At 43.5% G+C, this 12905-nt stretch overlaps 1 protein-coding gene and 1 long non-coding RNA gene across 3 annotated transcripts in view; one reads left to right on the forward strand and one right to left on the reverse strand.

Annotated features, from left to right (window-relative positions):
* Positions 1–12905, forward strand: part of LOC119176152 (queuosine 5'-phosphate N-glycosylase/hydrolase) — a 53852-nt gene that overhangs the window by 671 nt on the left and 40276 nt on the right. For both annotated transcript variants that reach the window (XR_005110433.2, XM_037427300.2), the window contains exon 3: positions 10840–11067. Coding sequence is in view for 1 of the 2 variants with exons in the window: in XM_037427300.2 (XP_037283197.2) it covers positions 10840–11067 (228 nt within the window). In the remaining variant the exon portion in view is untranslated. The remainder of the gene's footprint in view (positions 1–10839; positions 11068–12905) is intronic.
* LOC119176153 (uncharacterized) overlaps positions 3237–12905 on the reverse strand; it is a 58556-nt gene continuing 48887 nt past the window's right edge. The window contains exons 2-3 of the long non-coding RNA XR_005110434.2: positions 4962–5204; positions 3237–3734 (exon numbers count right to left, since the gene is read on the reverse strand). This is a non-coding gene — a long non-coding RNA (uncharacterized LOC119176153). The remainder of the gene's footprint in view (positions 3735–4961; positions 5205–12905) is intronic.

The following is a 12905-nucleotide window of genomic DNA, read 5'->3' on the forward strand; positions in this document are numbered from 1 at the left end:
CAGCGATATTATGTATTGCATTTCCTTCTGAACTGCGACGATGTATTTATTGATTTATGTATTAAAGATACTTTCAAGGCCCGAAGGCACTGCAGAAAGGAGTGGAGAAAATGATTATTACAAATGCAGTTAAAAAACAAAATAGAAAGCTACAGTCCTTGCGAGCTTGAAATCTTGATCGTCCATTATGCAGGTGATGGAGACGGGGAGGTGGTTCCAGGCGCTTGTCCTAGGAACAAACGAGTCATTGCACATAAGGGTGCGACAGGATGGTAGTTTCATATCAGCAAGGACCGACCACCTTATAGCGATAGTCGGTCCTTGCTGATATGAAACGAAGTGGATGAATCAGGGCTTTAAAAGCTGTTGTAATGATAGATTTTGTGGAAAAAGGTTAAGGCGAGAAAATTCACGACGCAATGAAAGGTCAGGCAAGTTTAGCGTGCTCTTCGTGGATATGCCACTGGAATTACGGGAATAATTTGATAAAATAAATCATTCTGCGCAATGCTGAATGGCTTCGAAAGTGTGAGAATGGCATGAACTGGATCCCATATGCACATGCGTACCAATGTGTTGTAAAGTGATAACGTGGTTGACGAATTGGCAGAGGAAAAGTTTTGATGAAGATAACCAGCATGCGGTTAGCGTTGTTAGTCACATATTCTACCAGAATATTCCAGGAAAGATGATTGATTGACTTGTGGGGTTTAACGTCCCAAAACCACCATATGATTATGAGAGACGCCATAGTGGAGGGCTCCGAAAATTTCGACCTCCTGGGGTTCTTTAACGTGCACCCAAATCTGAGCACATGGGAGTACAACATTTCCGCCTCCATCGGAAATGCAGCCGCCGCAGCCGGGATTCGATCCCGCGACCTGCGGTTCAGCAGCCGAGTACCTTAGCCACTAGACCACCGCGGCGGGGCTCCAGGAAAGATAAGATATATCAAAGCAAGGTGTTTATAATCGTCAACTTATTATAATGGAATGTTATTGGTGGAGTAAGTACAGAGTGGATAGCAATGTGGCATGAAATTTTAAGTGATTTTTAAAAGAGAGAAAAGAAGAAAAAAGTGAGCCCCGTAACTGTCCGCATCACAGTGCGACACCTCAACAGTAGCTCACAAGGGATGGGGTGGGGAGGGATTAAAATGATAGGGAGGATTAAAGGTATAGAAATAGAAGTGCAGGGGGGGGGGGGACAGAGAGACCACATACGGAAGTAAGGAGACGATAGGAAAGATGGACACTGTCGCAGGAGTCCGAGGACGGGGCACCACTCTGCGAGAGCTCTTGTCGGCGTCGGGAGATGGCATAAAACTTGCATGCTCTTACATTAGGTTAAATTAAGTGTCATGAGCCAGTTCTTACACCATTTGAATATTCTATCCAGATCGTGTGCGAGATTAAGGTGATCCGAATGGATAGTTATTTTCTGGTAAAGTACACAGTCATCTGCAAATAGTGTGGCATTTGAGGGAGAAACACTGGTAGGAAGGTCATTAATGTAAATTGAGCAGCAGTGGTGCCTAAAAAAGACCCTTGTGGTACATCAGATGTTACAGTGGAATTAAGGGAACAAAAGTTGTTAGTTGTCACGTATTGGCTACAGTTAGAAATTCTTTAATCCATGCGTGTTTGTTGGGGTCAAGGTTGAGCTGATTTCATTTGAAAAAAAGTAGTTTGTGTGAGACGGAGTCGTTTGCTTTAGTGAAATCTAGTATAGCAGTGAGTATCAAATTAAAGATATAGTTGTTAATATAACACAGCAACTGCATTTTTGTACCACAATGCTGCATAAATTGCTGCATAAAATTTATGAAGATAAATACTAAAGAAAGAATTCAAGGAATTCAATAAAGTGCGAGTATATTGCATGTTCTAAGATTTTTAATGGAATGAATGTTAAGGACAGCTGATGGTAGTTATTAGCGGACCACTTTCCCTGCATTGGATCCAATCCAATGGCAGTATGTACGTCTATAGTCACTGTTCAAAGAGTTTTGTTGACTACATTAAAAAATAGACTTGCTTACACTTAAACATTTTTGAGGAAATAAAATCTGCGCCGGCTGATGGAGACGCTTTCAAGTTGACAACCAGTCTTTTGACACCAACTGTTTCAACACCAGTGGGGTTCATTCGCAAGAAATGGGTTCTTGTTAAGTGCAGAAAAATTATGTGGGTCTTCTGAAAGTGTGCAGCAAGTACATCATTCAGTACATTGCTGATCTTGCTGAGAGCAATTGGGACATTAGACTGGAATAATTGAATATGTCAGTTAATTGAATATAGATATAGTTTGATGAGAACATTCTACATGTAAATCATTTCCATGTAATAGCAGCTGATATGCATGAGAGAGCCGTCACGGTGGCACAGTGGTTACAGTGCTCCGCTGCTGACCGGGATTTTGATCATGGTTGCATACTTCTTGTACTTAGATTTAGGCGCACAATTAAAAACCCCAGGTAGGCAATATTTCCGAAGCCCCCTACTGTGACAATCCTTATTGCCTGAATCACTTTGAGAAGTTAAACCCAAACCTAATAAAAAGAAGGTACTACATTAAATACATGCTAGACATTGAATATATGTTAGATGCATTTTGTACTGCCTGGTACCATTGGTTCTTTACCTGATTTCTGGAGGCTGTCGTAACCTTTGAGCTGGATTAGTTACACAGAAAACTCATTGAATCATGTTTTAATGTATGGTTCAAGAATACGTAATGCTGAATGAAATCTATCAGTATGGGAACAAAAGTGTCGTCTGCAAAACACTAAGTTGGTTATAATGCAGTCATGCAATGTGGAATTGTTTCAATATATTTACAGTTTTCCCAAACAGAAGAATGGAGTCTGTACTGCTCAAATTCAGTCTGCTTGCTCTGCTTAAAAGAGAAATATTTTTTGCTTTTTTTATTTATAGTTGTGAGGTGTTGAACCCTTTTTTTTAGGACTATGCTGTACTTGGCTCTATGACTGAAGGATCAAAGAATGGCTGAGAAGTGTGTGTTTGGCTTGTATGAATAGTAGTGCCACGCATTGATAATGCATACACACCAAGTTAATTACTTGCCTATTTATGTGCAATACATGTGTAACATTTATAATTATTAGTTCAATTTGTGCATGTACATTACTTCCCTGCCACTGAGAAGAAAATTGTAGGAATTTAAATAATGAAAAAAATTCATATCTGCTGATTCACACTGGCATTGTTTATCAATAAGTCGTGCATGGTGTGAGAAATTGTGAGGCTTGTTGCCGTGCCTTAGCATCTTTTGGCATTTTATTGACTGCTTTCTAAAACGTGGAGGATGCTTGAGCTCATAATAGTGTAACCGGGCCCCATGCGCATCATTATCAAAGGTGCTGCTAAAAAAGGAACATCTGTGTGTGTAACATTGGCCATTGCAAACGATCCTAGAATGCCTGCAAGTACTGTTGTGAAGGGCCCAGTGCGCCATACTTCTCCCTTTTGAAAATTGAAGTGCTCACTACGCGTCCACAAGGGCAGCTTTAAACCACCCACGCGTTGCGCAATGCACGTTTTGATGGTTGTTGTGATTTTATGCCTCTGCCATGCTATATTACATGCCTTAAGGAGACTCCTCCCAGTACATGACATTGTCATAGCTTTCTTGTGCAAAGAAGCTTCAAGCATTGGTGTGGCTTCATGGTAGAACACCTGCTTGCCATGTATACGTCCTGGGCTTGATTCTCACTGTAACCAAACATTTTTATTATTTATTTATTTGCATGTACTTTGAATTGTCGCTCACGGATAACTTCAATTTTTTGCTCTCAACCAAGAATGCCAACCCTGAAATTTCTGTGAAGTGAGCTCTTTAACGCTATTGCAGTAAAATTGGAAGAGAACAATATTAGCAGAATGACATGCTTTGGCTGCAAGTAACACAAACACAAGTGAAGGAACACACAAGGACAAGCTAACCCCGCAGGGGCGTCTCTGCAAGCAGGCGTTTCGTGTGTAACGACACCACGGAGCCTAGCTAACGGGGGGTTTCGACCTCTCCCAGGCCCAGGCGTGCATGGCTGAGCCATGTCCGGGGAAAAGGGGATCTTGGGGCTTGAGCGGACGCCGGGTGACTGGACCTTTAAGGCCCCCCGGCAGAGGCAACACACCCATTTGGCCCCGGCTTCACATAGACTGCACCCTTGGGCTGGTCCACCCAGGGAAAATCTGCAGTCACCTTTTCCTATCTCTCTCCCTCTAATTATCGGCTTTATCTCTCACTTTTTATCTATCCTGTCAGCTTCTCTTTTGCATTTACTTCCAAATTTCCTGGTGACGAGGGTTAACCCTGTGTAGTTACCCAACCTTGGGTTGTCATATTCGGTTATAGTGGCGATGCATGGCTGGCGTCTCCAAGTGTTTGCTTTCAACCTTGTAGCATCCCCTTGTTGGGCTCGGTGGTGGGTGGCCATCATCGCCGCCGAATTTAAAATGCTTCTTATGGAAAACCCTTTTCCCCTACTCCCTGATCGCCGCCTGAAAAGGTGGCACACCGATGACAGCTTCTTTTCTGCACAGCCAAAACAGACTTTCCCCAAGTACCATGTACAGCCAAAATGAAAAGAAAACAGTTCAGTCTATTTCACCATTCATTGTCTCGAAAACGCTCACAGATGCAATTGGCCCTGTCTATAAAGTAACAAAGATGGGGAATGGCGATCTTCTTCTAGAGGTTCGTGACAAGACTCAGTACGACAAGCTCTCAAAACTCGTATCATTTGATAACATTTCAGTATCAGTGGGCCCACATAGGTTGATGAACAAAGTGCATGGTGTCATATCTGATGATGACCTCCTCGAGCTATATGAAAGTGAATTGCTCGAAGGCTGGCAGGAACAAAATGTAGTGAAAGTACCAAGATTAACATTCAGGCTAGATAATAAACAGACCCCAACAAAGCACATCATAGCTACCTTTGGTACAAGCAACCTTCCTGACTTCATTGCAACCGGTTACTGTAAGCTTCGTGTCAGACCGTATATACCGAATCCTTGCCGATGTTTCAAGTGTCAGCACTTGACACGGATTCCAAACGTGCAGAGGGTGCGCTAGGTGCGCGAAGTGCGCATCTTGTGAACATGTATCTGAAAAGTGCACTTCAGAAGCCTGTTGCGCTAACTGTGAAGGAGATCATGCTGCCTGCTCCCGATCATGCCCTGCATGGAAAAAAGAGAAACAAATATTAGAACTTAAGGTCAAGTTCAACCTGTCATTTCAAGAGGCACGTCAACGGTTTTCTGCGCAAAACCATTCTGAACCTTCCTTTGCCGACGTGGTGCGCCGAGGCGCTGTGCCACGTTTTTCGGCACCCGCGAGATTCACACCAAGTGTGACTGTGGTTGTGCCTGAAGCGCCTCCGGCTGGAGCAGCCTGTACTGCTCCGCCTCCTGTTCGAAAGGGCCGGCAGACTTCAGAGTCTGCTGGACCCCGGACCACTGCAAGTGCAGTCAGGTCCGAAACTGCCATCAACATGCCTGTCAAGCAGGCACCATCCACCATCTCAGAAGAGGTGATGGACGCAAGCCATACTCCTCCGGCGCCCCAGACGCCGAAGGAAAGGCGCAGCTTTTTGGAGCGAAACAAGAAAGAGAAACCCCGCATTACAGGGCCACCAACAGGTCCTGTAACCTAAGGCAATGTTTCTGTACACACAGCACTTAACTACAATGGAGACAAAAATTTTACAGTGGAACGTCAGAGAACTCCTGAGAAACCTCGACGATATTCAAGAACCTTTACATAAACAGTCACCAAAAGTGCTGTGTGTACAAGAAACACACCCAACCAAAGATCACTAATTTTCTACGCCAGTATATTATAGTCAATCAAGGGATTGCATGTACTCATCTACCACTCGAAACATCTCTTGAAGCAGTGGCTATTCATGTAGTCCTTCTGAACAAACTCATCACCATCTGCTCTGTCTACATACCTCCACACTACCGTCTTGAAAAACGTTAATTTCAGTCCCTAATAGATAAACTTCCAGAACCTTATATTCTCCTTGGAGATTTCAATGCACATAGCAATCTATGGGGTGACTCACTGCAATGCTCGAGGTCACCTGATTGAGCAGTTCCTTTTTACTTCTGGCACGTGTTTTCTAAATCGGAAAGGGCCCACATACTACTGCCTCGCCAACAATACCTACTCCTCAATAGACCTCAGTATTTTTTCTCCATCCCTCCTTCCTTTACTGGCATGGAACGTCATCAATAATCCTTACGGAAGTGACCACTTTCTGGTAACGCTAAGCACACCCATATCAAATGAATATCGCCCACAGGTCCCCAGATGGATCACTGACAAAGCTGATTGGGAACAGTTCTCACAGATTACTCATTTAAGTTGGACTGACCTATCTGATGTAAACATAGAGGTAGCTGTACAATACTTTTCAGCTTTTCTGACCGACGCTGCGATGAAATGCATCCCGCACACTTCTGGACTGCCTGGCAAGCGATGTGTCCCATGGTGGAACACTGAATGTCGCTATGCACGCAAAGAACAAAACAAAGCGTGGAGGTTGCTACGGGACTCGCCGACAGCAGAAAATCTTGAAAGGTTTCGACAGCAGAAAATCTTGAAGCTTTCGACAGCAGCAAATCTTGAAAGCTTTATGAAAATTACGTCCCAAGGCAGGGAAACGCTCCGGAAGGCTAGGAGGGAAAGTTGGCATAAGTTTTTATCAGGCATCACTTCATATACACTACTAAAGTCTGGAACATGGTTCACAAGGTAGCAGGACGACACGCATCTTCACTACCTCTCGTAGGCACACAAGGGGACACCTTGGAAGACCAGGCAAACTTCCTCGGTGCCCACTTCGAAGAAGTGTCCAGCACGTCACATTATACTCCAACTTTTCAATGACACAAAATAAAAATAAAAAAAGAGAAACTACAGCAAAAATCCTTTAAACATGAGTCGTACAACAAACCTTTCTTTTTGGCCGACTTACTAGCATTGCTATATGTCTGCAATAAATCAGCTCCAGGTTCGGACTGTATAGTACACGAATTATTAAAACAGCTGCCTTCTGATACACAAAGAACTCTGCTTTCCCTGTATAGCGCTATCTGGTTTTCCGGTGACAAACAATCCCATCTGCCTGTAAGGAAGCCATTATTATTACGATTTTAAAGCAAAGAAAGGATCCATCTTCTGTTAGTAGTTATAGACCAATTGCACTTACAAATTGCATGTGTAAGCGTTTTGAAAAAATGATAAATCGCGGACTTGTACATTACCTTTAAACAAACAATCTGCTCGACACATTTTAATGCGGGTTTCAAGAGGGTAGATCCACCACCGACCACCTGGTACGTATCAAATCACAGATCTGAGATGCCTTCGTCCACAAACAATACTTTCTTTTTGTGTTCCTCGATATCGAAAAAGCCTACGATACGACATGGAGATTCGGAATATTAAGAGACCTGTCCAATCTTGGTGTGCGTGGTAGGATGTTTACTATTATCAAAAGCTACTTGTCCAATCGTACATTCCGTCTCAGAGTGGGCAGCGTTCTTTCCCGAACATTTGTCCAAGAAACAGGAGTTCTGCAAGGTGGTGTACTTAGTTGTACTCTTTCTATTGTCAAAATGAATTCTTTGTGTCTTTCCATCCCACAAAATATGTTTTACTGCACATATGTCGATGATGTCCAGCTTGGATTTAAGTTTTGTAACCTGGCAATTTCTGAGCGGCAGGTTCAGCTTGACTTGAACAAGGTCTCCAAATAGGCTGAGGAAAATGGATTTCGATTAAACTCCCCAAAAAGCATGTGTGTCTTGTTCTCTAGAAAGAGAGGCACTCACCCCAACCCTGAAATTCAATTGCATAGTCAACGTCTGTCTGTTATAGCCAAATACAAATTCTTAGGCTTAAATCTGGACACCAAGCTAACCTTCGTACCACACATTAAGTATCTAAAAAACAAGTGCGTCAGAACCATGAATGTTCTAAAGGTGCTGTCACGCACTACGTGGGGGAGTGACAAGAAGTGTCCCATGAATTTGTACAGGAGCCTGGTACGCACTCTCTTGGATTATGGAGCAATAACCTATCAGTCTACGACACCTACCGCACTAAAGATGCTTGACCCTATACACCACCTAGGCCTTCGCCTCTCTACGGGTGCCTTTCGCGCTAGCCCCGTTAAAAGCCTGTACATAGAATCGAACGAATGGTCATTCCACCTATAGAGATGTTACATGTCTTTTCTATATTATCTCAAAGTGAAGGCAGACAAGAACCACCCTTCACTTTTCACAATTGATGACATGTCTACTTCTGTTCTGTTTGAAAACCGTCCATCTTTGAGACAACCCTATTCACTTCGTGTGAGGGGCCTTTGTGAGGAAACCGGTGTGTCACTCGAATATCGTTTGATGGCACCTACAGCATGTCTGCCACCATGGCGGTGGCAATTGATAGATTGTGATAAGTATTTTTTAGAGATTACAAAGCACACACCTATTGTACATATTCACACATACTTCCTAGAACTACAACAAAAGTACACAGACCCTGAGTTCTTTACAGATGCCTGAAAGACCAACATTTCTGTTTCGTACACAGCCATTGGCCCATCTTTCTCAGATATTGGTGTCCTGCATCCTGATGCAAACATTTTCACAGGAGAAGCCTACGCAATACTTGCAGCTGAACACATTGGACTTATAAAAACTACAAAAAGCGGTAATTTACACGGATTATCCGAGTGTGGTGAAAGCCTTGAAAACGTTTAAAAAATGCAAAAACCCAGTTCTTGAGTCCCTTTATTCTCTCTTATGCAGAGTCTACTCATCCAAACAGCATGTTGTAGTCTGGTGGGTGCCGGGGCACCGTGAGATACAGGGAAACGTTTTGGCAGACCAGCTGGCTGCATCCGACAGCAACGATGCCACTAATGCATCAATACCAATCCCTGCACTTGACATGAAACCTTTTCTAAAACAAAAGCTCGGAGGTTATCGGAAAAACACGTAGGATAGACACACAAGTAATAAACTACATGTTATTAACCCACAACTTGGTCATTGGCCGCCATTATCAAAATCGCGACACACAGAAGTAACACTTACAAGGCTATGAACAGGGCATTTATACGATATACATTCATATATTCTGGCTGCCGGTGATCCACCATTGTGTGCGAGATGTGGAGAACCACTTATGGTTCTCCACATCCTCGTACAGTGTAATGAGTTGGATGCTCTAAGAAAAAAGCAGTTTTTACTGCCCTACCGACAGCAGCTCCCACTACACCCTGGGGTGCTTATCGGTAGGGATCTGATTTATAAAATTCACTCATTGTTTACATTCTTAAATTATGTACATAGTTTTCACTGCATGTTTCAAGGTAATCTTTAGCAGGACCTGTGGTGACTACATCTCCGCCATGGTCTTATTATCATGACCTTTCGATATCCACTCTCACTGCACATATTTCACGTCACTGTCATGATTTTAATGCTCATGTTTTTACCCGCGTTAGCGCGAGGAATTTTAGGGCCCCTATACAGCCACGCACCATATCATTGTTTACATCTTTAGTCACTGAAATAGCCCTCTGTGGCCATCAATTGGCCCTTGCGCCATAAAGCACCACACATCATCATCAAGGACAAGCTAAAGTCGACCGGGCGCAAACCAACTTAAGTAGACTGGGTGCAAACCCAGATTTAAGTAACAACATATAGACATGCGCAGTCTTCACACAGCCTTACGCTATCCACTTATCAAACAATCTCTTCTCCGATACGTACAACGTTACCAACGGTTCACTGATACACCTTTCATCTTTCTTTTTAATGTAATAGGCTTCCATCAACTCACGCGCAGTTTTATACCTACTTCTGCCTAAAATATTAAACTCATTAAAACGTGGTACACACCCGCACGCTTTACAATGTATAGGCAAATGCTCCAAGCCATCCTTCATTAGATTTAATTCATGCTCCTTAACCTGAAAAAGGTAGCAAGCCGGTATGGGGTACCTGTCGCCTTTTCCGCACCCGTAAAACTGGCTCAGCGGTGCCCAAAAACTGCTCGGGGGGTGGGGTGGGGGGGAGGCGAGCTGTCAGGGATGCGGCAAGAAACATGGCACGATGTACGGGAAATGTGCCAAAAGCGTTGTTAATGAGATTCCCTTTTCTTGTGGCAACTCGTACATTGGGGCTACCGGGCGCTGTATTGATGAATGGGTTAGGGAGCATGAATTAAATCTAATGAAGGATGGCTTGGCGCATTTGCCTATGCATTGTGAAGCCTGCGGGTGTGCACCACGTTTTAACGGGGTTAAGATTCTAGGTAGAAGTAGGCATAAAACTGCGCGTGAGTTGATGGAAGCATATTATTAAGAAGAAAGGTGAAAGTTGTATCAGCGAACCGTCGGTGACGTTGTACTTATCGGAGAAGAGATTGTTCGATAGCTGGATAGCGTAAGGTTGTGTGAAGACTGCGCATGTCTGTATGTTGTTACTTAAGTCTGGCTTCGCGCCCAGTCTACTTTAGTTGGAAATGCCGCTTGTGCTTGTCCTTGTGTGTTTCTTTACTTGTGTTTGTGTTATTTGCAGCCAAAGCATGTCATTAGCAAGTACCAACTAGGCCAACAATCAGTATTGTTACAATATTAGCAGAGTTCTTGATCATAAGTGAGAAGTGAAACTTTGTAATCATGAAAACAATGCTCACTGCTTTCATATCTTTTCTGTATGTCAACATGTTTATACGCAACAAGCACTTTGGAATGGTGAAGCTCTTGCTAAGATCTGGTACGTGCAGGTGCTGGACTGCTACAACAGGGGCCTTGTTGGGACACATGCATGGAGGGACCACCCATTGCATCCAAAAGTTGCGGATGATTCTGCAGCCCAGTGGGTTTCTCTTGTCGATGCCCTAAACTTCAACTTTTGGTCAAAAGACAGTACACATAAGTATGCTGTGCAGTGGAATGGCACTCTGCACACTGGCTACTTTTCACTATGTGCTGCTGTCGCTCGTGCGTTGGAGGTGAGGCAATTCTTTTTTATACCATTCACTTTCACTGCCACTATCATGGATAGAACTGTTACACTTTTTGAGATATGAATGAGTAAAATAAATTGCCATACTTGAAATAGGGCAGAACCAGCTTACTCTGTTTTGGGGCTCAACTTGCTTGCTAATTATTACTATATTCATCATTACTTGCAGCTATTCTTTAAGAATGTGGTAGCTTCTTGTTGAAAGCATGTGCATTAGAAAACAGAAATACTATGACGTATAATTACTATAACTTGTTTTGGGTTAATTTATAGTTAAGACATCTCAGCATGAGATAAAATGGTCATTAATTGAATAAGCACTACAGCCACACACTGTATGGCTGTACACATGTCGTGGGTACCACGTTGGGACCTATATAATTGAGAAGTTTGCTTAGCAAAACATGTTGCACGGCTAGTTAGGGATGCATATTTTACAGCGAAAGCTGTTATGAGATCACAACATGGGTCACTTGCAGCACCGTAGCTGTCCGCTGCTGCCATCGGTGTCCGAAACTACTATTGCATGAAATAAAAAGAAAAAAAACTAAGTAAATAAAAAATGCCAAGAGACATTGGTATTCAAATGCGGGTCCCCTGCATGCCAGCCCAGTATTCTACACTGAGCCACGCCGGTACTTGGAACTCATTTGCGAAATTGCCTTAGGCAGCTTGACGTCGGGAAAGGAATCGCGTTAATATGAGTAATAAAGCATTTCAGAACATCAAAGGAACAGCCAGGTGTCACACAATACGAATTGTATAACAAGTGAGCTGTCCAATGCTTCAACCCATTACAAAAGCTTGTTCTTTATGACTATTAACGGTGGCGCATACCCACAAGAGTGGGTATAGTTGGGCTAGTTGGTGCGTAGTTGGGCTAGTTGGTGCTAGTTGTACACTTGGGCTAGTTGGTGCGTAGTCATATTTGCAAGTTTTTCTTCAGTGCACGAACATAGTCAGCACTCTTTCTGTCTACCCTGTCCTTTTTTTCCCTATGTTCGCGCGCTGAAAAAAAAAAAACTTGCAAATATGACTGCGCATACCCACTTCAGGCCTAATTCTTCGTCGTCAGCCACTGCATAAAAAATTTGCACACATTTTTTGCAAGTGTGTAGCGGATACCACGCTTCTCTGAAGATTGATGAAGGATAGCTAACTGAATTCTGGCTTACTACACAGAAATTATGATTATTTATCGCATAGTAGGTACCCAGCAAGTGTGCTTGTAGCATTTCTACAAAGAGTGTTTAGAAAAGGCTCTGAAAGGCTGCTCTTCCAACTTTTGCTGTGACTGTGCTGCGCATTCCGTGCAGGTCTGGCGATTTTTTTTCTTTTCGAAAATATATTGCTAAACTTTGAACACTCCCCGCAGGGGCGCCTGCGCAAGGAGGCGTTTGGTGTGTAGCGACACCACGGACCCGAGCTAACGGGGGAGTTTTGACTCCCTCCCACGCCTAGCCGTGCGTGGCTTTGCCGTGTCCGGGGAAAAGGGGATCCTGGGGGTTGAGCTGATGCTGGGTGATTGGACCTTTAAGGACCCCCGGCAGAGGCAACACACCCCTTTTTGGCCCCGGCTTCACGTAGACGGCACCCCTGGGCTGACCCACCCAGGGGAAATCGGCAGTCGCCTTTTCCTATTTCTCTCTCTCTCTACATCTTAGTCTTTTCTCGTCTTTAAATATATCCTGTCTTCTTTGTTCCATTTACTTCCGATTTTTCCTGGCGGCAAGGGTTAACCTTGTGTATGTGCTCTGTCTTGGGCACAATATATTTGGTTATAGCGGCTGTGTACAGCTGACGTTGACATGCCTCATATAAATT

Source organism: Rhipicephalus microplus, chromosome X (genome assembly GCF_043290135.1).
Source record: "Rhipicephalus microplus isolate Deutch F79 chromosome X, USDA_Rmic, whole genome shotgun sequence".
Taxonomy (NCBI): domain Eukaryota; kingdom Metazoa; phylum Arthropoda; class Arachnida; order Ixodida; family Ixodidae; genus Rhipicephalus; species Rhipicephalus microplus.